The following is a 26,130-nucleotide window of genomic DNA, read 5'->3' as shown; positions in this document are numbered from 1 at the left end:
ATAATCTTCAGTAATACATTGTCAATCTGTAATATCTGTAATGTGTTTCAACATGCCAGTGTTTGAAATGTTTTCACTGCAGTAAGTGTGCACTCACTGAACCCGAGTCTCCGGCTTCACTATTCTGCCCTCTGGTGGCAAATGCATGCAGACAGATTACATTTACATTTACATTTAGTCATTTAGCAGACGCTTTTATCCAAAGCGACTTACAACTGAGGACTACAGCAAGCGAGTCATCGTGAAGAGGCAAAAACAACGCAAGAAGAGCTCAAAATACAAAGTTCAGGCATTGCACAGAGTAGGATAAGTCAAACAAGGGAGGATTAAAGGAAGAGGTTTTATTTTTATTTTTTTCCAATATAAACTCAGCACACACAATTCAGATTGATTCAATTACAATGAAAGAAATGTAAATAGAAAGCAATAATTTCTAAAGGTGCTTTGTCGTAGATTTTTCCCTAAACCTGTCTGGGTCTCTCCAATCGACGTTCCCTAACGCCTATGACGTTCAATATATAGATTATTTCCCTAAACTAACTCACCTCCTGCAAATGTCCTTTTAAATGCTTTTTAATCACGGCCCGGAGAGTCCTCTAGTAATACTTAGAGAATCTCATCCAAAAAGAAACATACATCAGGTTTTATAGGATAAAGTAAATATAATCATCATGACTAACATGTCACGCTCTCAATATGATTGGTTAAATTGGTAAAGAAAAAATTGGTATTTTGTTATATTGTTAGATCTAGAATGGGAAGTCTGATAAAAGTTTATCATAAGTTTAGAAAATCTAAAGTCAGATTTTTATAGTTAGTAACATAATTAGTTCCAAAAAGTAGTTTACTATCTTATCTATTAAAAATCCACCACAGCTTCAATCCCATAGCCAAGTATTTCACGTTGAGTGTTCACAATCATCTGTACTGTACAGGTGTTTCTCTCTAAGCTGCTTGAACAGTGACGGTCTTGAATCCACGGAGGACGGTGGACCGATCCGTCAACTCTAGAAAAGCGTGGAGCATCTTGGCTCCCGTCATCCAGGGAATGAAACGGATTGGCCTCTTCATGGTTTCTCGAGGCTGGATCGTAAGCCTGAGATATAAAGAAACAAATCACTATTACTACTGCTCATGTTTAGGGTTAGTGATTTACACACACACACAAAAAGGATTAATCTTAAATCTAGATTTAATCAAGGCTTATATAATCATTCTGTTTCAGAAAATTTAAACTAACTTGCATTTAATTAAAGCATCAATTTGATCCTGGCTTTAATTTACATTTAAGATAGATTAACTCTTTTGTTCGAGCATCCAGATCAGCCCAACACACTGTATCGACCAATGGTGTGTGTTTGGGGTGATGCTATCTGTTTGACAGGCAGGGGGCGTGTTTAAGAAACCTATTCGAAAACATTAATTTAACTGAATTACATGGTTATTTTTGTGCATTTATCTAGTGATCGCTCGCTCTAAAAACTGAAATGAAACACTTCATGTACCTCATCTGAACCTTCTCCTCCAGGAGTCCTGAACCCATGACGATGAGGTCACCGCTCACTGCAACGTTGAACGGGTTGGTAAAGGTTACCGTGGCAACTTGATCTGTGTTAATGATGACCGAGTACTCGTTTTGAATCTGGAAGAAAACACAGGGCTCATATTAAACTGCTTTATTTTATTACTTTGTGACTTCAGTTATGTCAAAAATCTATTTTTATAATATCCTATGATCTTGGAGTGATCATGCGAGTGTTTAAAATAAACTGTTATCAGGTAGTTTTTTAGAGTCACAAAACAAACATTGTGCTGTTTCTTAAAATCATCATGAAACTGCATTTGCAACCCATTGTATAATGAGGCTCTTTTTTTCTCCATGAAATGAGCTCCATATGTATATTAGGGATGCACAATATATCAGCCACAGTATCGGCCGATATATGCCAATTTTTAGTGTTATTATTTTCATCCCGATAAGAAAAGTTGGCCGGTCGATATATTAAAGCCGATAAATAATGTGTTATTTCCTTCAGCTGAGATGCTTCAGATGCGCACTGTTCGCCATGATGGTTTATAATTGTTTGAAATATGACTAGAATCATTACAAATAAGGAAAATACAAACACGGGCAGCGCAAGTCTGTCATATCAGCTACATACAATTATAAGGAGAACATCGTCCTAATCATCCCCATACTAATTGGCTTCATCACAGCCTCCTCTCCACCAGTAAGCTGGTGTGTGGTGGGCGTTCTGGCGCACTATGGCTGCCGTCGCATCATCAGGTGGAGCTGCACATTGGTGGTGGTTGAGTAGATTCCCCCCCTTCCATGTAAAGCGCTTTGAGTGCAGAGAAAAGCGCTTTATAAATGTAATTAATCATTATTATTATCATAACTGTGTGCTTGGGACATGGCTTTTAATGGTGAGACTTTTGTTTTTGTAATCAGGCTCTCAAAAATTATATACATTTTTGGGATTTATCGGCCAATATACCGGTTATCGGCTTAGAAATATAAAGAATTAGTGGTTATCGGTCTCTGCCAAAAATGTATATATATATATAATATGTAATTGATGGGCCACCAATACCTGTATATTGAGGGTAGGGCTGTTGATGTTAAACTCTTCTGAAGCCAGCACACTCTCCTGAGACTGCACATCCTCTATAACCACAGCCAGGTTAACCAGGCAATCCTCCATCGCCTCATTCAGCATGTACTCGGTGAAGGAGATCTCGTGTTCTACAGTCACAGCTGGTGGAGAACAACAAACACCAATCATGGAGTTGATTACGCAATTCCTAATGAATAATTTCAACACATTTTTGTGGTAGTCAAAATCATGTGGTCCAATACTATCCAGATGGGTGTGTATAAGACTGGAAAAACTCTGAGAGAACAAAGAAATTAACATTCAAACTCACTCTTGTGCACCATTCGAGACGCAAGTCTCACCTCAGGATCATCCTAATCTACATCTCTTTCCCTCTTCCCCCGTGCCTTCTCTCTCGTGCTGAGATCACCAAAATTCACCCAAGAATCTATATGGTTTAATGTGAATAATTATCATACAGTATTACACTGTTTCGTATCATTTGAAATGTCTCAGTGCGACTGGTACAAAGGTTTCATTCCCAAAGAAGTAAAGCAAAAGGTAATAAAGTTTTTAAGAGTTTAGAGATAGCTCTCTCTGGTCTCGACTCGACTCTCTCTGGTCTCGGACTCGACTCTCTCTGGTCTAGGTCTCGACTCGGACTCGACTCTGTCTGGTCTAGGTCTCGACTCGGACTCGACTCTCTCTGGTCTCGGACTCGACTCTCTCTGGTCTCGGACTCCACTCTCTCTGGTCTAGGTCTCGACTCTCTCTGGTCTCGGACTCGACTCTCTCTGGTCTAGGTCTCGACTCGGACTCGACTCTCTCTGGTCTCGGACTCCACTCTCTCTGGTCTAGGTCTCGACTCTCTCTGGTCTCGGACTCGACTCTCTCTGGTCTAGGTCTCGACTCGGACTCGACTCTCTCTGGTCTCGGACTCGACTCTCTCTGGTCTCGGACTCGACTCTCTCTGGTCTAGGTCTCGACTCGGACTCGACTCTCTCTGGTCTCGGACTCGACTCTCTCTGGTCTCGGACTCGACTCTCTCTGGTCTCGGACTCGACTCTCTCTGGTCTCGGACTCGACTCTCTCTGGTCTCGGACTCGACTCTCTCTGGTCTCGGACTCGACTCTCTCTGGTCTCGGACTCGACTCTCTCTGGTCTCGGACTCGACTCTCTCTGGTCTCGGACTCGACTCTCTCTGGTCTCGGACTCGACTCTCTCTGGTCTCGGACTCGACTCTCTCTGGTCTCGGACTCGACTCTCTCTGGTCTCGGACTCGACTCTCTCTGGTCTCGGACTCGACTCTCTCTGGTCTAGGTCTCGACTCGGACTCGACTCTCTCTGGTCTCGGACTCGACTCTCTCTGGTCTCGGACTCGACTCTCTCTGGTCTCGGACTCGACTCTCTCTGGTCTCGGACTCGACTCTCTCTGGTCTCGGACTCGACTCTCTCTGGTCTCGGACTCGACTCTCTCTGGTCTCGGACTCGACTCTCTCTGGTCTCGGACTCGACTCTCTCTGGTCTCGGACTCGACTCTCTCTGGTCTAGGTCTCGACTCGGACTCGACTCTCTCTGGTCTCGGACTCGACTCTCTCTGGTCTAGGTCTCGACTCGGACTCGACTCTCTCTGGTCTCGGACTCGACTCTCTCTGGTCTCGGACTCGACTCTCTCTGGTCTCGGACTCGACTCTCTCTGGTCTCGGACTCGACTCTCTCTGGTCTCGGACTCGACTCTCTCTGGTCTCGGACTCGACTCTCTCTGGTCTCGGACTCGACTCTCTCTGGTCTCGGACTCGACTCTCTCTGGTCTCGGACTCGACTCTCTCTGGTCTCGGACTCGACTCTCTCTGGTCTAGGTCTCGACTCGGACTCGACTCTCTCTGGTCTCGGACTCGACTCTCTCTGGTCTCGGACTCGACTCTCTCTGGTCTCGGACTCGACTCTCTCTGGTCTCGGACTCGACTCTCTCTGGTCTCGGACTCGACTCTCTCTGGTCTCGGACTCGACTCTCTCTGGTCTCGGACTCGACTCTCTCTGGTCTCGGACTCGACTCTCTCTGGTCTCGGACTCGACTCTCTCTGGTCTCGGACTCGACTCTCTCTGGTCTCGGACTCGACTCTCTCTGGTCTCGGACTCGACTCTCTCTGGTCTCGGACTCGACTCTCTCTGGTCTCGGACTCGACTCTCTCTGGTCTCGGACTCGACTCTCTCTGGTCTCGGACTCGACTCTCTCTGGTCTCGGACTCGACTCTCTCTGGTCTCGGACTCGACTCTCTCTGGTCTCGGACTCGACTCTCTCTGGTCTCGGACTCGACTCTCTCTGGTCTCGGACTCGACTCTCTCTGGTCTCGGACTCGACTCTCTCTGGTCTCGGACTCGACTCTCTCTGGTCTCGGACTCGACTCTCTCTGGTCTCGGACTCGACTCTCTCTGGTCTCGGACTCGACTCTCTCTGGTCTCGGACTCGACTCTCTCTGGTCTCGGACTCGACTCTCTCTGGTCTCGGACTCGACTCTCTCTGGTCTCGGACTCGACTCTCTCTGGTCTCGGACTCGACTCTCTCTGGTCTCGGACTCGACTCTCTCTGGTCTCGGACTCGACTCTCTCTGGTCTCGGACTCGACTCTCTCTGGTCTCGGACTCGACTCTCTCTGGTCTCGGACTCGACTCTCTCTGGTCTCGGACTCGACTCTCTCTGGTCTCGGACTCGACTCTCTCTGGTCTCGGACTCGACTCTCTCTGGTCTCGGACTCGACTCTCTCTGGTCTCGGACTCGACTCTCTCTGGTCTCGGACTCGACTCTCTCTGGTCTCGGACTCGACTCTCTCTGGTCTCGGACTCGACTCTCTCTGGTCTCGGACTCGACTCTCTCTGGTCTCGGACTCGACTCTCTCTGGTCTCGGACTCGACTCTCTCTGGTCTCGGACTCGACTCTCTCTGGTCTCGGACTCGACTCTCTCTGGTCTCGGACTCGACTCTCTCTGGTCTCGGACTCGACTCTCTCTGGTCTCGGACTCGACTCTATCTGGTCTCGGACTCGACTCTATCTGGTCTCGGACTCGACTCTCTCTGGTCTCGGACTCGACTCTCTCTGGTCTCGGACTCGACTCTCTCTGGTCTCGGACTCGACTCTCTCGGGTCTCGGACCCGACTCTCTCGGGTCTCGGACCCGACTCTCTCTGGTCTCGGTCTCGATTCGGACTCGGTCTCGACTCGGACTCGGTCTCGACTCGGACTCGACTCTCTCTGGTCTCGGACTCGACTCTCTCTGGTCTCGGACTCGACTCTCTCTGGTCTCGGACTCGACTCTCTCTGGTCTCGGACTCGACTCTCTCTGGTCTCTGGTCTCGGACTCGACTCTCTCTGGTCTCTGGTCTCGGACTCGACTCTCTCTGGTCTCGGTCTCGACTCGGTCTCGACTCGGTCTCGACTCGGTCTCGACTCGGTCTCGACTCGGTCTCGACTCGGTCTCGACTCGGTCTCGACTCGGTCTCGACTCGGTCTCGACTCGGTCTCGACTCGGACTCGACTCTCTCTGGTCTAGGTCTCGACTCGGACTCGACTCTATCTGGTCTAGGTCTCGACTCGGACCCGACTCTCTCTGGTCTCGGACTCCACTCTCTCTGGTCTCGGACTCCACTCTCTCTGGTCTCGGACTCCACTCTCTCTGGTCTAGGTCTCGACTCGGACTCGACTCTCTCTGGTCTCGGACTCGACTCTCTCTGGTCTCGGACTCGACTCTCTCTGGTCTCGGACTCGACTCTCTCTGGTCTAGGTCTCGACTCGGACTCGACTCTCTCTGGTCTCGGACTCGACTCTCTCTGGTCTCGGACTCGACTCTCTCTGGTCTCGGACTCGGCTCTCTCTGGTCTCGGACTCGACTCTCTCTGGTCTCGGACTCGACTCTCTCTGGTCTCGGTCTCGACTCGGTCTCGACTCGGTCTCGACTCGGTCTCGACTCGGTCTCGACTCGGTCTCGACTCGGTCTCGACTCGGTCTCGACTCGGTCTCGACTCGGTCTCGACTCGGTCTCGACTCGGTCTCGACTCGGTCTCGACTCGGTCTCGACTCGGTCTCGACTCGGTCTCGACTCGGTCTCGACTCGGACTCGACTCGGACTCGACTCGGACTCGACTCGGACTCGACTCGGACTCGACTCTCTCTGGTCTAGGTCTCGACTCGGACTCGACTCTATCTGGTCTAGGTCTCGACTCGGACCCGACTCTCTCTGGTCTCGGACTCCACTCTCTCTGGTCTCGGACTCCACTCTCTCTGGTCTCGGACTCCACTCTCTCTGGTCTAGGTCTCGACTCGGACTCGACTCTCTCTGGTCTCGGACTCGACTCTCTCTGGTCTCGGACTCGACTCTCTCTGGTCTCGGACTCGACTCTCTCTGGTCTAGGTCTCGACTCGGACTCGACTCTCTCTGGTCTCGGACTCGACTCTCTCTGGTCTCGGACTCGACTCTCTCTGGTCTCGGACTCGGCTCTCTCTGGTCTCGGACTCGACTCTCTCTGGTCTCGGACTCGACTCTCTCTGGTCTCGGACTCGACTCGGACTCGACTCTCTCTGGTCTCGGACTCGACTCTCTCTGGTCTCGGTCTCCGCTCTCTCTGGTCTCGGACTCGACTCTCTCTGGTCTCGGACTCGGCTCTCTCTGGTCTCGGACTCGACTCTCTCTGGTCACGGACTCGACTCTCTCTGGTCACGGACTCGACTCTCTCTGGTCTCGGACTCGACTCTCTCTGGTCTCGGACTCGACTCTCTCTGGTCTCGGACTCGACTCTCTCTGGTCTCGGACTCGACTCTCTCTGGTCTCGGACTCGACTCTCTCTGGTCTCGGTCTCGACTCGGACTCGACTCTCTCTGGTCTCGGACTCGACTCTCTCTGGTCTCGGACTCGACTCTCTCTGGTCTCGGACTCGACTCTCTCTGGTCTCGGACTCGACTCTCTCTGGTCTCTGGTCTCGGACTCGACTCTCTCTGGTCTCGGTCTCGACTCGGTCTCGACTCGGTCTCGACTCGGTCTCGACTCGGTCTCGACTCGGTCTCGACTCGGTCTCGACTCGGTCTCGACTCGGTCTCGACTCGGTCTCGACTCGGTCTCGACTCGGTCTCGACTCGGTCTCGACTCGGTCTCGACTCGGTCTCGACTCGGACTCGACTCGGACTCGACTCGGACTCGACTCTCTCTGGTCTAGGTCTCGACTCGGACTCGACTCTATCTGGTCTAGGTCTCGACTCGGACCCGACTCTCTCTGGTCTCGGACTCCACTCTCTCTGGTCTCGGACTCCACTCTCTCTGGTCTAGGTCTCGACTCGGACTCGACTCTCTCTGGTCTCGGACTCGACTCTCTCTGGTCTCGGACTCGACTCTCTCTGGTCTCGGACTCGACTCTCTCTGGTCTAGGTCTCGACTCGGACTCGACTCTCTCTGGTCTCGGACTCGACTCTCTCTGGTCTCGGACTCGACTCTCTCTGGTCTCGGACTCGACTCTCTCTGGTCTCGGACTCGACTCTCTCTGGTCTCGGACTCGACTCTCTCTGGTCTCGGACTCGACTCTCTCTGGTCTCGGACTCGACTCGGACTCGACTCTCTCTGGTCTCGGACTCGACTCTCTCTGGTCTCGGTCTCGACTCTCTCTGGTCTCGGTCTCCACTCTCTCTGGTCTCGGACTCGACTCTCTCTGGTCTCGGACTCGGCTCTCTCTGGTCTCGGACTCGACTCTCTCTGGTCACGGACTCGGCTCTCTCTGGTCTCGGACTCGGCTCTCTCTGGTCTCGGACTCGACTCTCTCTGGTCTCGGACTCGACTCTCTCTGGTCTCGGACTCGACTCTCTCTGGTCTCGTCTCGACTCGGACTCGACTCTCTCTGGTCTCAGACTCGACTCTCTCTGGTCTCGGTCTCGACTCTCTCTGGTCTTGGTCTTGACTCGGACTCGAGTGAGCTGGTCTCGACTACAACACTGGCCTTACTAATTATGTAATTGGCATGATACATTTGCCTGACATAATAAATTGTTACATTTGAGTTTATTCTGACTGGCTCTGAAATTTTTTTCCCAAGTAGATTAAACAGATTCGTATGTTACCGCAAGTCTGCGTCAGATTAGTGAAGACTAATATTTGGCATCAATTCAAGTGTACTTGGTTTGCAAAGACAAGAAGTGAATTGCCGTTTAGAACAGCAAATGCTGCTTGACCAATCTAAATGTGGGTGTATCTTACCTTTGTTTTAATTTAATGTTACTTTAGATAAGTGTACGTGGGAAACCACGGCATGGCCAATCCAAAGCTATTATAAGAGAAGTAATGTTGGTCAGCTTATATCTGTAATAGTGGCCATACCTCTACTGAAGTAAATGTTTAAATTAAATTCAAGTGTATGCAATTCCATTGGGGCTATAGCAAAGTATCTTTGATTGTGTAAATGTGAAACCTCAGGTATAGCAGGTACCGGTATATTACCTCTGTTTGATGATCAAAACTGACGAGATTGCGATCGTGAGACCCGCGTTAAACAGAAGACATGAGGACCTCTGAGCGACATGGTTTTCTAATCTGAACAGGTCAAATATAATTAAAGATTTAAAAAGAAAAATCAAACATTTAATGATGCTCATATACGTATCATTAAAACTTTTTTAATGATACGTAGTCAGATGAAATAATGAGGTAATACATATGAGAAAATGTATGTTATTTAATCTAGTTGTGTTGCGTAAGAGGAAAGACAGTAACGCGCAGAAACCTTCCCCGTATTATTGGACCTTTAGTCGGGCTTACAGGTGTTATTAGATTCTAAGAAATTTGTTATGCATATGCTAGCTGTGTTCAGAAAGGAATTATAGTTTACTACAGTGTCTACTGTCTACTTTTTTTTTTTTTTTTTAAAGGCCATATTATGCCCTTTTACAAAGTTTTGATTTTGTTTTTGGGCTCTACTAGAATAGGTTTTCATGCCTGAATGTTAAAAATATATATATTTCACATATTTGACATTGTAGCAGCGATTTTCAGCAGGTTTTCATGCTTTAAATGAACTAAATTAGTAATTGATGATCTTTACAACGGAACTGAATCAATACTTAAAGGCACACTATGCAGTTTAAATTTTTTTCAAACAGCAACCCCTAGAGTTGCTGTGGAGGAATATTGTGATGTGTTCGTTCCTGGAAGAAACTCAAGACTACAATGGAGACGTTTCAGGAGTTCAGAAACACTGACACTGATATAGAGGATAACTCCCGCTGTAGGCACTTTGTGCTTTGCAACATTACACACTAAAGAAAGATGAACATGTAAAAAAGCATCAGAGGTCCTCTTTAAAAAAAAAAAAAAAAAAGATGTAGTAAAAAATATGTAGTGTGCATTCCATAAAAAATGTGTCAGACAGAAGTACGTTACATTTTAGTCACATGATGCATGAGAGTGCAGTCCAGTTAATAACTTTAAAAAAAGGAAGTTTTTTTTTTTTCAATTTCAAATGTAATTCAATAATTTAATGCAATGTAATATAATGTAAATTATTACAATTATTTCAATCGTGATATTATATTTCTGCCAAATCGCCCACCCCTACAGCAGAGTAACTGTGGAAAACAACTACCGTACTTTCCAGACTATAAGTCGCACTTTTTTCATAGTTTGGCTGGTCCTGCGACTTATATCAAAATGAATTCATACTGACTGAGATGAACCAAGAGAAAACATTACCGTCTACAGCCGCAAGAGGGCGCTCTAGTTAGCGGAGTTGTTCAGAAGCGACACCGATGAAGAACTCAATGGATTCAGTGTTGTGGGATGAGTTCAGGATCTTGGTGAACTTGCTTACCGGTAACTTGTTGGACTCGCTGGCTAATGTTAGTTTAGCCTATTCAGCCTCACATGTATATGTTCTTTATACTATTGTGTAGGGTTTCCCGCAGAAAATGTGTTAGTTAAGGTGCAACTTTGTGTAACTTAACCTAACGTTAGCCTACACGTCGCCACCATACACATCAGCAATGATCCTGATGCATGATTTGTTATTAAAGCATTAACATTAACAAACCACTGTTAATTTAACATAGAAGCAAGCAGGCTGCGTCGTGCATGGTTTGCCATGACCGAATGCGCGCTCCCTTAATAATTCCTAAAAAACTGACATCAGTTCATGAATCGCGATCTCATACATCTCTGTTATTATCAATGAAGCTGACTGCATAATGAATCTTTCATAATATCTTTTATAGTCAGAGGATTTGCAAGCATGCAGAATTCAGCACTGAACAAAAAGTCAGTTTTGAGCGGTGAGGATCTTAAATGCTTATGATTGGCCATTGCGTTCAAGAAATCAACACATGTCTGTGATTGGCTACATCGCTCAACGCAGCAAACATGTTACAAATAGAAACTCTGGCCTGTAAATCGTTTCTATTTTGTTTTAGTTGTTCTTGTTGCTTTTCTGCAACAGATGAATAACAATTTATTAGTTTTTATATGTTTTATTCATAGATATTTCTATTTAATCGTTTTATTCTCCCGCAGCCCGCACACAAAGAGTGAGTCGTGCATTAGGCTACCGCCCGCGCTCGCACTCGGCCATCAAATCTAGTCCCGCGCCGCACGTCTCTATATAGCGGCAGGAAATATCGGGCTCTGGCAGAGAATCTAAGCTCTAAACAGGACAGATTAACACGGCGCGTAACGCTCATATACATTTTTTTGACAACGTAGTTAAGGTGGCAGGCGTGTGTTGCTTATGCGGCCGCCTTAGTTCCAAAGTGCTGCGGGAAACCCTGTTACGTTTACATTCCGGACCCCTATTCTGTTCTGTGTGCTGTTGTGGAGCTGAATAACTTGCCTTTCCAGATTAAATGTCTGTTCTTGGTCTTGGATTTTGTGAAATAAATTTCTAAATAAATGCGACTTATAGTCCAGTGCGACTTATATATATTTTTTCCCTCTTCATGACACATTTTTTGACTGATACGACTTATACTACGGAGCGACTTATAGTCTGGAAAATACGGTAGTCCTAAGTACATTTGAACTCAGTTTAAGCACTTTAATATCGGCTGCAGAATTCTTACTTTCATTCGGGCCGATCTTCAGATCATCATGATCCTCCCAGAAGGTTCCAGCGGGATCGCGGTTGTACTCTTTGTTTTGAGCGTTCACGTGTTTTCTCAGCAGTTTTGGAATTGCCATGTTGTTAGTGATTTTGACGATGAAAGAAAGGTTTTCTCCGACTACAGGGGCTTTCAGAAGCTCGAGAGAAACTCCAACGCCCTGACGAACTGCATGAAAAGACATGAAAAATCACTGTTATATCACTCAAACAATCAAAGAGCATTATTAATGTGGGAGGAAAAACCAAATGCTAAAATGTACCGCCTCTTGTACTGATGGTTTCAGCGCGTCCTCTGATTGCAGTGTTGTGACTGAAATAGCGCACGCGCGGGAGCACATGCGCAACACAGTTTTGTAAAATGACATATGATCAAATAAAAATTATTGATATATAATTTTACAAAACTGTTTTGTGCATGTGCTCCCGTGCGTTATTCTTTCTATACTTTCTGTCGTGCCCTGGAGGATATGTCTGCTGCATTACTCCAAAACCAATCACTTAATGTATGGATCTCAACCCAGCCATGGCTATGGTTCTCAATTGTTTGACGGGCGTAGTAACAATAACTAAGGGGCGTGGCTTTTGCGAACGGTCAAATGTATTCAGAGTGTAAGAAATACTTTTCTCATCTTGATATCTATTAATGCTCTGAGGAACTGCATACAAAGACGTGAAAAATCACTTGTTATATATTAAACAATCAAAGAGCAATATTAATGTGGGAAGAAAAGCCAAATGCTAAAACGTACCGAATCTTTCAGCAGTGCCTCCACCACCTCGAGCTGGAAGAGAATATTACAAAAAATATTTAAATATAATAAATATCTAAATATCATAAACATCAAAATATGAGGATAAATATATACAGAAAAGAGGGGGCAAATAATAGTTCCCAACGTGTTTTGGAGAAAAACATTTATTTCATAATGTGATTTCCCCCTCACTCACTTTCAAATATTTTACTTCAATGAAAGGGTAGACTTTTGCACATTTTTAAAATATAATATCAAAAGGAATAACCATGCAGATTAATTTTTTACAGCCATCTTTGATCATATTTACCAAGGGGGCAAATAATTCTGACCAGCACTGTAGGCTATATATTTTTAATCTTCGTGTGAGCATACACAATTGTATTCAGAAAGTAAGAAATACTTTTGTCTGATCTCATCATGATATGTGGTAATATGTAAAACAAATATTATTAAATAAAAATATTATTAAACTTTGGTTGATGTTAAGTTTTTTTTTTAATATTTCCTCAAAGTTTTCTTTAACATCAACCATTCTTTGTTATATTTTGCTGATGCTGATGATACTAGATGAATTACACACTTCATTTTAAAAAATTGAAAGATAAAATGACTTACCATCATTGCTGAACACACATGGCATTCCAGCTAAATGCACCATCTCACCTCTAGCGTTCACGATGGCTATGTAGGTCATCATCCGCACATCTCGGTGGGTAGTAGGAGGTCAGAAGCTCAAATCTGGTCTTCGTCTCCCTCCCATCAGAGCCTATATGACGATATGACCATCCTCACCACAACCAAGTCTTGTGCTAAGCGGCTGCTGAGCAAGCTACAGGAGAACATCAAGTGGGCTAGGATGGAAATAGAGCCAAGCAAGTCCAGGAGCATTTCAGTCGTCAAGGGGAAGCTGTAGGAACAGCGGTTCTATGTGGGCAAGAAGCCTATACCAACAGTTGCAGAGAAGCCAGTCAAGAGTCTTAGACGTTGGTACCATGCCACACTCAAGGACACAGAGCAAGTTGACCAGCTTACGCAGGACACCAAGCGCGGCCTTGAGAGTATCAACAAGACCAAGCTCCCTGGCAGGCTAAAGCTGTGGTGCCTTCAATTTGGGCTACTACCCAGGATGATGTGGTCTCTTACCACCTAAACTCAAAGGTAGAAAAGCTGGAGAGGGTGGTCAGCTCATTTGCCAAAAAGTGGCTGGGACTCCCCAGATCCTTTACTAACATCGGACTGTATGGAAGAGGCATCTTGGAGATTCCTGTTTCCAGCCTTGCAGAAGAGTTCAAGTGCTCTAAAGTAAGGATGGAAATGACACTAACAGAGTCCCGTGACCCATGTGTTTCCGAAACAGCTCCTACCCTGGTGACCAGAAGGAAATGGAAACCAGCTGCAGCTACTCACCAGGCGAAGTCAGACCTCAGGCACAGACACATCATTGGTAATGTGCAACAGGAGAGAGGAGGCCTCGGCCTTGGAGAGAGAAGACCATCCTGGCAAAGGGCAGCTCCAGCTCAGCGCCGACAGCTGGTTGTCGAGGAGGTGCGTCGGCACGAGCAGGCAACGAGGTGTGCAAAGGCTGTCTCACAAGCCAAGCAAGGGCAGTGGATGAGATGGGAGGGAGTTGAGAGGAGAAAGTTATCTTGGAGGGAGCTGATGGGCATGGAAGCATTTCACATCAGCTTCATCTTACGTGCAACGTATGACATCCTGCCTTCCCCCTCAAACCTCAACCAGTGGTACGGAGAAGACCCAACATGCCCCCTCTGTCCATTAACCTTAAACACATTCTGGTTGGATGTAAGACAAGATTGTCACAAGGCCTCTATACCTGGAGGCACAATCATGTCCTGAAGTACCTAGCAGCTACCTTGGAGTACAGACGGATAAAGATCAATGCCCTGCCTCCTCTATCATTTCATCCCTCATAAGCAAGGGAGTTCATCCGAGAAGGTGCAAAGACAGCCAAAGTCCATGCAACATTTGACAAAGGCCAGCTCGGAAGGGCTCGAGACTGGAAGTTGGTGGTAGATCTGAACCAAAGACTTCCGAGATCGCCACAACGAACCTCAGACCAGACCTTGTGCTCTGGTCCTCCTCACTCCACATTGTGTATATAATAGAGTGTACTCTTCCCTGGGAGGCTGCTGTAGACGAGGCATTTGAGCGCAAGAGCCTTAAGTACACCGAGTTAGCAGCTGATGCTGAGCAACACGGATGGAAATCCAAGGTTTGCCCAGTGGAAGTTGGCAGCAGAGGCTTCGTGGGCAAGTCAACCATCAGGCTGCTTAAGGAATTGGGAGTGCAAGGTCAAACCCTACGCCGAACCATCAAAGCCCTCTCAGGTGCAGCAGAAGAACCAAGTCGATGGCTATGGGTGAAAAGGGGAGACTCCAACTGGGCCCCTAATATCACCTGAGGCATATAGGGGTTGAAAGCAGAGGGGGGCACACCTGGGACGCCAGGTGCTCCTGATGAGCCCTCCGGAGGTGTCGTGGGCCTATCATTGAAACACCAGAGAAGGAGGGTGCCCACCTGATGACCCCAATGAAGCTTGAAAACCCCCATTATCATCCCACTCAAACACCACCACAGTGAGGAAATCACTCCGATGGATGCATCGTCACCACTCATACCTCAGGTCTTAAAAAGGGGATTGTTTCACCTAGTCCTAAAATATAACTAGATGAATTACACACTTCATTTAAAAAAATGGAAAGATAAAATGACTTACCATCATTGCCGGACATACATGACATTCCAACTAAATGCACTGAAAAAAAACAAACAAACAATAAGTAACATCTTTGCACAAATATTTTTTAAGTAAATTTCACACGTTTATTATTGGTTTTAAAGTAAATTTAACATATGAAATTAAGTAAACTCTACTTAATTAAGAAAATAAGTAATTTTATCTTGGCTAGTAAAAGGTTGAATAATATCTATTTAGTTTAAGTTTCCTTTACAATACATTTCACTCAGACATTAACATTGAATTAAACCACACTTTTAAAGTGTATGCTTCACTTATAAACATATAAGTTATTAATCCAATAGATATTGTGTGAGACCATATCTACATTTCAGAAGTCATGTGTGTGAACGCAGAGACCTCAATACTTGGTAGACAATACACAATGATGGTAACATTTGATGGATCGTTTTTGTGTTTGAATGTGTCATTTTGAGAAGAAAATTAACTCCAAATGTCCCAAAATGGCAAGTTACTAAACAGCAAAAACTGTGAAAAATCAACCTCATTAATTATTCAAGTCCCAGTGCATGATGGGAACACCAGAATCAGAAAAGCTGAGTCATTTTACTTAATTTAATAACGTTGATATTTAAGCTTTGATTTTTACACGATTGAATTGAGTACTAATATAGAATTAACTTAGTTTTTTTTTTATTCTTGCCTGAACTAAGTTTTTCATGTAGATTACATTGTTTTTTTCTGTAGTATTTACTTCACCACAAAATAATTGTTATCAGTGTGTGAAAGAAATCAGTTGTTGTTGTGTTGTTTTTTGTATAAAAATCTATTGAACAGTAAGTATTTTTCTTATTCTTTCTTAGTGTTTCTCTTACCCATCTCAGTTTTGTATTCTGCCGTGATTTCCTGCATGACCATGGCTGGACCGGGACGTTTGGTGCAGATCAGGGCTCCGACTCGGTCTTTGTCAATGCTGGTTGCTAATACCTTCCCATCTCTGATGATTATTTCATGCACATCTGCATTGACTTCTGCGTAAACGAACGGCACGTCGTATGGCGCGTTCACCTTCTGCTCATGAACGGCTTTCACGGCAGCAGGACCACAGCGGTACACTCCTGTGACAGAATCAGTTTATGTTTTAGCATCAACAGCATCATATCAATTGGTAGCAATTGGTCTTTTCCACATGCAGGGATTAAAGCACGTGAGTTTTCTATATGCATTAGTGTCTACCGACCGGCGCTTATCTCTTGTGGCGTAGGGTCAAGAACCTGCCAGCCATCATAACCTCCATCCAGATCAGGTCTCTTCATCCAACTCTCCACCCACACATGGAAGTTCCTGAAAAAGCCCAAACACTCTTAACTCACAGTTTGTCAGGTTAAAAACACTGAAACAATTAATTTCAACCGAAATCAGTTCATGTTTATTTGTAAAGGCACTGAATCCTAATAAGGAGCACAGCTTAAAAATTTCTAAAGAAACATAATAAAATACTTCACACACAACAAATAAGTACATTACCGTTCAAAAGTTTAGGGTCAGAAAGTTTTTGTTTTTGGAGGGGAAGAAATTAATACTTTTATTCAACAAGGATGCATTAAATTGATCAAACATGACAGTAAAGACATTTATAATGTTACAAAAGATTTCTGTTCCAAATAAATGCTGTTCTTATGCACTTTCTATTCATCAAAGAATCCTGCAAAAAAAAATTATCACGGTTTTCACAAAAATATGAAGCAGCAAATCATTATATTAGAATGATTTCTGAAGGATCATGTGACACTGAAGACTGGAGTAATGGTGCTGAAAATTCAGCTTTGATCACAGGAATAAATTACATTTAAAAACATAATCAAATAGAAAACGGTTATTTTAATTTCTAATAATAATTCACTATTTTTTACTGTATTTTTGATCAAATAAATGCAGCATTGGTGAGCAGAAGAGACTTCTTTCAAATACATTTAAAAATCTTTCTGACCCCAGACTTTTGTAAAGTAGTGAATGTTGTTTTAGCAACATAACTATGACAAGAGGACTTTTTAGCTTTCAAGGCGTAACTCACCAGATCCTATCCCGACCGATGGACAGCTTTTCCCCCTTCTCCGAGTAATATTCCTCAATCACCATGTTCGCGTTTGTGTCGTGAGCGGAGTTAAAGTTGGTGACCACTCGAGTTGGAATGCCGAGGGCTCTCATCACTGTTACACAAACAAATGCATTTTATATATCGATCATCAACAGCACTAATTCAATTACCAATGACCATTAAAGGAATACCATTTTTACTGTATGAAAAAAAGTAGCTTGAACTTTCTTCCTAACATCTCCTTTTGTGTTTCACAGAAAATAACAGCATACGGGTTTGTAAGATTTTTGGGTAAATTAAAACTTTAAAGGACATACAGATACACCATTTACATTTTTGGGGTCTGTACGATTTTGTAATGTTTTTAAAAGAAGCTTCTAATGTTCATCAAGGCAGCATTTATTTGATCAAAAATACAGTAAAAACGGTGATATATTACTGCAATTTAAAATAGCTGTTTTCTATGTGAGTATATTGTAAAGTGTAATTTATTCCTGTGATCAAAGCTGAATCTTCAGCATCATTACTCCACTTAGAAATACAGGCTGATGGTCGACCTGCTGGGCATTGCTGCCTGACGCACCTCCACCGGTGCCTTTTGTGCAGGTGTGCTCCACCTCTTTGGGCATAAAACGGATCATCAGCTGGGGACCACCAGTTATGGATGTTTCGCTCCTTCAAACACAGTACATCTCCTGGTGGTGGAGCGATGGCAGGGATCACTCCCTCCCACCCCCTGCTGATGCCCTAGGTGTTACTTGGCCCCCATCCCCTATGCTTCCTCTTTAGCCACAGCCAAAAGCTGCCCCTCTTTGCCTCCTCTGACAGTTCTTTAATGGCTTTTCGACACCCTGCTCCTGTACATCCCATTTCCCGGAGCAGGCGAACCGTTGAGGACCCAACGAAGCCCCTTCATCCCACTTCGACGGGCCACCTGGTGGCTTTCCAGCCAGCCTCTCTGCAGTCTTCTGCCAGGTCTGCATACTTGGCACACTTCCGCTCGTTGGCAGCCTCCATTCCCCCCTCCCATGGGACAGTGAGCTCCACCAACAAGTCTCTGACCACATGATCAGGTCTGGCCGGAGCTGCCTCCCCAGGTCGACCCTCATGTTCCACTCACTGCCAGATGAGAGGACTCTAGATGTTGCTCTCTGGTGAGGGTGGTTGATTTTTTTCTCCGGCCCTTGCAAACAGGATGGGACTTCTCGCTGGCGCGGAAGGTCTACTATTAGCCTCCTGTCTACATGACTCTGCCAACTCTGCTAGCTTCCTCAACACCAGATTGTGTCGATCCGACAATGCTGTCTTGCAGTCCGACAGGATGTGCTGGAGGCTTGCATTGCTGGTACTGCAAAGGGGGCAAAGTTCTTCAGTGCCGAACCACTGGTGGAGGTTTCTGGGACAAGGTAGGGTGTCATAGGTGGATCTAATCAGGAAGCTGAGCCTGGCTTGGGGGATCTTCCACAGATCAGACCATGACAAATGCCTGTCTGTTACACCTTCCCATGACATCCAGCCACCCTGCCGGCTCTGAGATTAAGTCTTGATGTTAAGGCGCTCCTGCTCAGTCCTTGTCACTTCTGCCACCACCATGGCTCTCCGCTCTTTCTTGGAGGCCTTTGACCAGAAGAGGGGGGTCTCGCTCCTCCCAAGGCCTGCTCGACCGTCGTGGACTATTTCACGATGTTTCAGCCTGCTAATTGCCATGTCAACCTCTTCCTGGGCTTTCCACTTCCTACCTGTTTGCATCTTAGGGCCAGCTGATCTCACCAGTTGATCAGTGGATTCCCTCAGCTCCAGCACCATCCGAGTATTCTCCTGCTTGTATCCCAGGCCAATGGATCGCAGTGGCAGCTGTAGTGTGTTCCTGCCGAAGAGGCCTACATCTGATAGGCATCTCGGCAGACCCAGCCACTTCCTGATGAATGAGTTTGCTAGCCCATCCATCTTGTTTGCCACAGAGGAGGGAACTTTGCTCATCTTCAGAGGCCACATCACCCTTGGGTACAGTATGAACTGGTAGCTCCATACTTTATACTTGCCGAGGAGCTGGGTATGATTGATCCCGGTGAGGCCATCTGCAAGCTGCTTTCTCACTGTTTCCCCCATATGCCTATCAGAGAGGTCTGCTGTGTAAGTACGACCCAGGCTATGGACTGGCTGATTTGCCAGCAAAGGGATTTCTTCACTGCCTGCGACAAAGATGGTATGGTCGCTTCTAACCCCTTTCCTGGGGCTGCATGATTTGGTAGGATTGATATTCATCCTCGCCCACCCCACAAGCTCGTCAATCCTCTTCAGCAGTCTTGTTGTACATGCTGCTATCTGGAGAATGGTGGTAATGTCGTCAATATAGCCTTTCACTGGTGGTAGCCTTTGGCCAGATGGTAGCTTCATACCTCCAACCATCACCCTTGCCCCCATCAGGATAATCTCGAAGGCCGCTACAAACAGGATGGGAGAGATCGAGCATCCCATGGCAATGCCCACTTCCAGTTGTTGCCAGCCTGTCGTGAAGTCCTGATGGGTACAACACATCTTGATGTCCTCAAAGTACTTGGCCACCAGGGCACGAATGCAGACAGGGATGTAGAAAAAGTCCAAGGCATACTCGATGAGTTGGTGGGGGATGGATCCATCTGCGTTGGCAAGATCCAGCCACACCACATGCAGCTCACCTCTCTCTCTTTTTGCTCTCTGGATCTGCTCCCATATGACTGCAGAGTGTTCCACGCACCCTGGGAAGCCTGGCACTCCTACCTTCTGGCAGCTAGTGTCGATGTACCCATTGCTTATGAGGTAGGTGGTCAACCTCTTGGCCAGTCTTCAGTGTCACATGATCCTTCAGAAATCATTCTAATATGTTGATTTACTGCTCAAGAAACATGTATGATCATTATCAATGTTGAAAACAGTTGAGCTGCTTCACATTTTTGTGGAAACTGATGCATTTGATGAATAGAAAGTTCAAAATAACTATTTATTTGAAACAGAAATCTTTTGTAACATTATAAATGAATCCTTGCTACATAAAAATATTCATTTTATTTTCTTATAATAATCTGACCCCAAACGTTTGAACGGTAGTGTAAGAACTGATATTGGTCACCTGTACACATGACAGCAGCGAACACCCAGCACTGTCCGTATTTCACAGGGCTGAATTGTGTTGCTGCCCACTCTCTGAGAATATCTGCGCTGCCGGACCACGTGCAGGGGTTTACACCATCATTGTAATTTCCTGACCATTTCCCAATTAGCACCCCTTTATCATCCTCAAAGTTCACCTGATGAGAATGACAGAGAGACTACATGAGCACATGGAGAGAGTGAGCGTAGAGCAGAGAATGAGAGGAGATCCTCCTCACCATCGCTGAGATCACACGACTGATGTACACCGGATTGCTGCGGTTCAGCAGATCTTTCCTCGCGTCCGCTTGAGATTGAGGACTCAACTCCAGCAACTTCATACAGATGTCCAGTATTCCTTTTTCATACTGAAAATACATGTGTGTCAGCTGTTAAAGGTGCACTGTGTAATCTTTAGCGGCATCTAGAGGTGAGGTTACAAATTGCAAACAACAGAAGTTACGATGGCCGATAGGAAGATATTGTCGTCGTCTGAGACAGCAGAGTGGCCAGTTAAGCAATGAGGTTTCTTTACAAAGATAAAGTAAGAAATTAGGTTTACTTAATTATTCAGTAAAACGATATGTTGTGAATATTATTGTTACTTGTTCATCATTGTGTCAGTGTTTTATTCACTGACTTTAGCTTGCTTCTTTGCACGAAGAACAACATAGTGACGAAACGCGTTTGTCCGTTTAGGGCCACCATAGAAACATGTCGGCACATTTCAATGTAAGGGGACCCTCTGTCATGATTCTGCCATCATGTCTTTGTTTTTCCTGGTCTTGTGGCAGGATCATGGCAGACCCATGTTTCATGTGCAAACACATGGCCTTTTGTTGGGCCATGTGCTTGTGTTGTCTCGTCCTCTAGCCCCGCCCTCCTTGTTATCCTCGTTTTGTCATTATTGCTTTACCTGTGTCACCTGTTATGTTATCATTAGTCTCATCATTATTGCTTTACCTGTGTCACCGGTTATGTTATCATTAGTCTCCCTATTTAATCCCCTTGTGTTTGCTGTCCTGTGTCAGTTCATTGTTAATCCATGTCAAACCTTTGTCTGTGAGTATCTTGTCAAGAGCTGTTGTGCTATTGCCTGTATTAGTTGTTTGTTTTCTTGTAGTTATCTGTCACTGTCTCAGTCTAGTTAGTCTCCATAGTCCTGTCTTGTTTTGCCCCCTCGTGGGTTTTGTTTTCTCTGTTTTGTCAACAATAAATTGTGTTAGTGCATTCTGTCTGCGATTGGGTTCGTTCCACCTTCATCCTCATAACACCCACGGTGTATGTAGATAGAAATGGCTCATTCCAAGGTAATAAAAAAATAACGGTTCATTAAAGGGATATTTCACCACTAGAAAGATAAATGTGTATTTAAATTGGGTCATTTATGTAGTAGAAATGTGAAATTATTTTAGAAGTTGGTGCCTTCTAGAGTGAGAAAAGCCAGAAAATGTATTTTTGGCTCATGTGGATGAAAGACAACAACTCCCAGAATGCACTTGCTTCGCTGCCCTACAAGGCCACTCCCACGCCTACCGGTTACAGAGGGCAGTATCAGAAGAAATGATACAACTAGACTACTAGTTGACTTGAAACTGAAAAGACGCAGTTTTATTGTGAGATCCCACCCCCTATGTGTGGTTGAAAACATGCGGAACCAGCTACTGGCTGTAGTCTCTAGCCTCTGGCCAAAAAACCCTCCGATAACGTAAAATGACGATTACATATTATTGTAATCTAACAATACAGAAATCTCTCGTCTCAGGGGGACATGAGGGAGGGAAGCCCGGTCATTCGAAAATACTACCAGGTTTCTACTGATACAAAGCTTAATGCTAATCGGTGAAGTATCCCTTTAAGTAAGGTCTTTATGCACCACTGAAAGCATAGTCATGTATATGATATTGCATTTCTGTCAACAGATCCTCCTAAATATTACACAATGCCCCTTTAATGAGAAGCTTTTTCAGTGATGTGCCTTCACAGTCAACAGTCAAACGACTCACCTGATCGAAAGACCAGGGTCTGGACTCGATGTTACTGGGGCTGCCTTTAAACAGCAGGCCGATGTCATTCCTGATGTATTCATTCCTCAGATCCTCCGACGGCAGGAACACTGAATCAGCTGCAGAATAACAGAAGAGGGTGAGCTTGGTATGTGACAACAAATGAAAGCAATACGCCGTGCATTACAGGGATTTTACCACAGCTAAGGGTTTTGTACGAATGTAGGTAAAGTTCTGTGGCAATGAAAGACATCACTATTCAACATATTATTACACTATACCGTTCAAAAGTTTGGGGTCAGATTAATTTTTTTAAAATAAATAAATAAATAAGATTTTTTTATTAAATCTGAGAGCTGTCTCACTCCTCTATAGGCTTCTATTGTAATTGAAACTTGCCAGCCCATAAAGATATTAAAGACATCGTTAAAATAGTCCATGTGTCAGAACGTAGGCTCACTATTGGCCAGCATCACACACATGACCAGCGTCGACCAATAGTGAGCCTACATGCTGACGTACAACCCAGAAGCGTTGCGCTGTCACACTACGTGAACTCACTCGAGGCCCACACTGAAGAAAATGAATAGTTGAATAAAGTCGTTATTTATGTGTTTTTTTTTGCGCACAAAAAGTATTCTCGTCACTTGATAAACTTAAGGTTGAGCCACTGTAGTCACTTGGACTATTTTAACTATGTCTTTAATATATTTATGGGCCGGCAAGTATCAAATACAATAGAAGCCTATGGAAGAGTGAGACAGCTCTCAGATTTAATCACAAATATCTTAATTTGTGTTCCGAAGATTAACGAAAGTCTTACGGGGTTGGAACAAAATGAGGAAGAGTAATTACTGACATAATTTAAATTTTTTGGTGAACTAACCCTTTATGTTGCAAAAGATTTATATTTCAAATACCGGTAAATGCTGTTCTTTTGAACTTTCTATTCATCAAAGAATTCTGAAAATGCAAGTTTCCACAAAAATTTGAAGCAGCACAACTGCTTTCAACACTGATAATAATCAGAAATGTTTCTTGAGCAGTAAATCAGCATTTACTATGATTTATGAAGGATCGTGTGACACTGAAGATTGTACCGGTAATCATATTTTACTGTTTTTACTGTATATTTATCAAATAAATGCATAAGAGTTAGACATAAACATTACAAAATCTTACAGACACCAAACGTATAGACTGTAGTGTATATCATATGCCTCAAATTAAGGATCTAGGCCTTCAGACTTATGATAGCCTATCTAGAGACCAGAATATCACAGTGACTTGAATGTGTATGTTTTTTCGTTATGTTGAACACAAAAGAAGACATTTTGAAGAATGTTAGTAACCAAACAGTTGCTGGACCACATTGACTTCCATAGAATGAAAAAAAAAATCTATAGAAGTCAATGGGATCCAGAAATGTTTGGCAAAGTATCTTCTTTTGTGTTTAACAGAACACATAAACTCATACTATTGTTAATGTACAGCTCTCCGTCCTGCTCACCTTGGCACCAGGGGTTGCAGAGGAGCGTGAACTGTCCGAGCACGTGTGTTTTGATGCTCCCGCGGGTCTCGACTCTCAGGTGAAGTGTATAGACTCCTACAGGGGAAGACGCAGGGCTGAACAGAGATACGGCCTGCGTACGGCCTGCGTTCGGGTCCGGTGCGCTCCTCTCCAGAATGGCACTCCATTGAGACGGAGAAGGGTTTCCAGACACGGAGACCGGCACCTCCTCAGACAGCGGCACTTAAACACAAAAATAGGGCTCTGGAAGTCAAATACTACTCATGTTCTCCATAAAGGAATTTGTTTTTATCAATAAACTTTTAAGACTGACTAACTATAAGCTCTGAGCTGTTAAGCAATAGTGTATACGTGTGCAGAACCAAAAACACTCAAGTATACTCAAAATACTTTGGTTGCACTTTTATTTTACAGTGCGTGCACTTCTGTGTACTTATCTAAAAAAAAAGTACAGGGTAATTAATATAAGGTTAAGTAAAGCTTCACCAGTGCGCGGACGCTCTGAAGTGTTTTTTTTTTTTTTTAAATAGTTCAAAGTTAGGCCTACTATCAGATTTAATGTTATTACCATGACAAACTATACATCATAAAAATAAAAAAAAGACTCAAGTTTTAGTATTTGACCACTATTGTATTCTGATAAACTTATTTATAGACAGTTATGTCTTAATTTGTGTCTGGAGTTATGTAATGAAAAAATTAGTCGATACCTTTAATATGAATTATGCATTACAGGGATTACATATATATATATTGGTATATATAATATAACATTTGGTTTTCATATAAAATTTCCATCTATTTGAATTACACTTAAAATGAACAAACTAATAAACCTAATGTGATGCATATTTGTCAGTCATACTGAAACGGGTAAGATTTCTTTAATGGTACTAATACACTGAATGTATTTTAAATACAAAAAATTCAGGTTTATATGTATATATATTCAATATTTATAAATTAATTAATTTAATTATTTTCACAATGCACAGATTCATTCTGATTCCAAGCAATTTAGATAACTGCATTTGGAAAATATGATTATTTACTGATGAATCATAATGCAGAGAGAGTAAGATGAGGCTGCGCGTTTATTTCACAAACACACAAACACACCTAGAACAATCTGGAAGACCAGTTTATCCTTCAGTGGATCGAATGGCCGTCCATCATAGTTGATGAGGATGGTGAAGGGCTGTCCTCTGCGCAGCACCAGAGTGCTGGAGCTCAGACCATCGGTGTTGTGCCGGATCTGGTTCTGGACCGGTTGCAGGTGGACATTTCGAAGCTTCAACTCTGTGCAAAAATGAGCAAATGTCAAATTATTTGTGAGACAGCTAAAATAGCTAATTAGTGAACATAAAATGTTTATATAGATAATAGAAATCATATTTAATAAAAAATACAATTAAATATATTTATATAATTTAATTTTCAATCATATTTTCAAATAAACAATTAAAGAATTATCTGAAATTGTACCATACAAATATACTGCAATATTTCAAATGAATAGCAATTAATCATTTGTAAACAACTATTATAAAAATAAATATCTAAAAATGATAGCAGCAATAATCTGATCAAATTAAATGACATGCATAGAAAATATTAAAGCAGTAAATTCTTTAAAAACACAACCATGAATAGTAAAATAACTAAATTTGTTTAAGGTTTAAGACATGCCTTGCTAGTAAAACATTACAAATTAAATACATCAAAATTGAAGCTTACCGTCCATGATATTCTGTTGTCGTTTGCTGTTAGATTCAGTTTCTACGTTTACTGTGCTTTATATATGACATTTATCCACCCCTCCCTGAGAAGTCAGACCACATTCAAGTAAAGTCAAAATGCAAATTTTTACAATCAGAACCAACACCTAAAACAAATATAGCTGCAAGCAGCCCTTACGGGGCCAAGCGCAAAAGCAGACGACGAGATATGCCTACATGGCTGAAAGTGTGAGACAAACTGCAGCAAGGAGCAATTAAAGACATTTGAAGATGAATTTTGGCAAAATGGTTGAAAAATCACATACAATAACTAAAAATATGATTATCACTTTCGACCAATAGGTGGCGCAGTTACGAAACTGATGTGATGTGGTCAGAGTGAATTGACAATGACACATACAAAGTTTGGTGTCAATATGTCAAGGCATTGCAGATATA

General features: G+C 43.9%; 1 protein-coding gene across 1 annotated transcript; it reads right to left on the bottom strand.

Annotated features, from left to right (window-relative positions):
• Positions 1-321: 321 nt before the first annotated feature.
• LOC307007458 (protein-glutamine gamma-glutamyltransferase 5-like) lies at positions 322-25,697 on the bottom strand (the record flags this gene model as incomplete). The annotated part of the gene is made up of 14 exons (XM_079629512.1): positions 322-1,096; positions 1,506-1,642; positions 2,595-2,758; positions 11,675-11,881; positions 12,465-12,497; positions 16,065-16,307; positions 16,430-16,533; positions 17,264-17,399; positions 20,397-20,574; positions 20,656-20,784; positions 22,423-22,541; positions 23,933-24,175; positions 25,073-25,252; positions 25,691-25,697. 14 exons carry the CDS (start codon positions 25,695-25,697, stop codon positions 946-948), a joined length of 2,031 nt encoding a protein of 676 aa, XP_079485638.1. The 3' UTR covers positions 322-945.
• Between the last annotated feature and the right edge of the window lie 433 nt (positions 25,698-26,130).

This window comes from Phoxinus phoxinus (assembly GCF_949152265.1).
Source record: "Phoxinus phoxinus genome assembly, chromosome: 11".
Classification (NCBI taxonomy): domain Eukaryota; kingdom Metazoa; phylum Chordata; class Actinopteri; order Cypriniformes; family Leuciscidae; genus Phoxinus; species Phoxinus phoxinus.
Note: the sequence above shows the minus strand (reverse complement) of the source record. Positions and strands in the feature narration are given on the sequence as shown.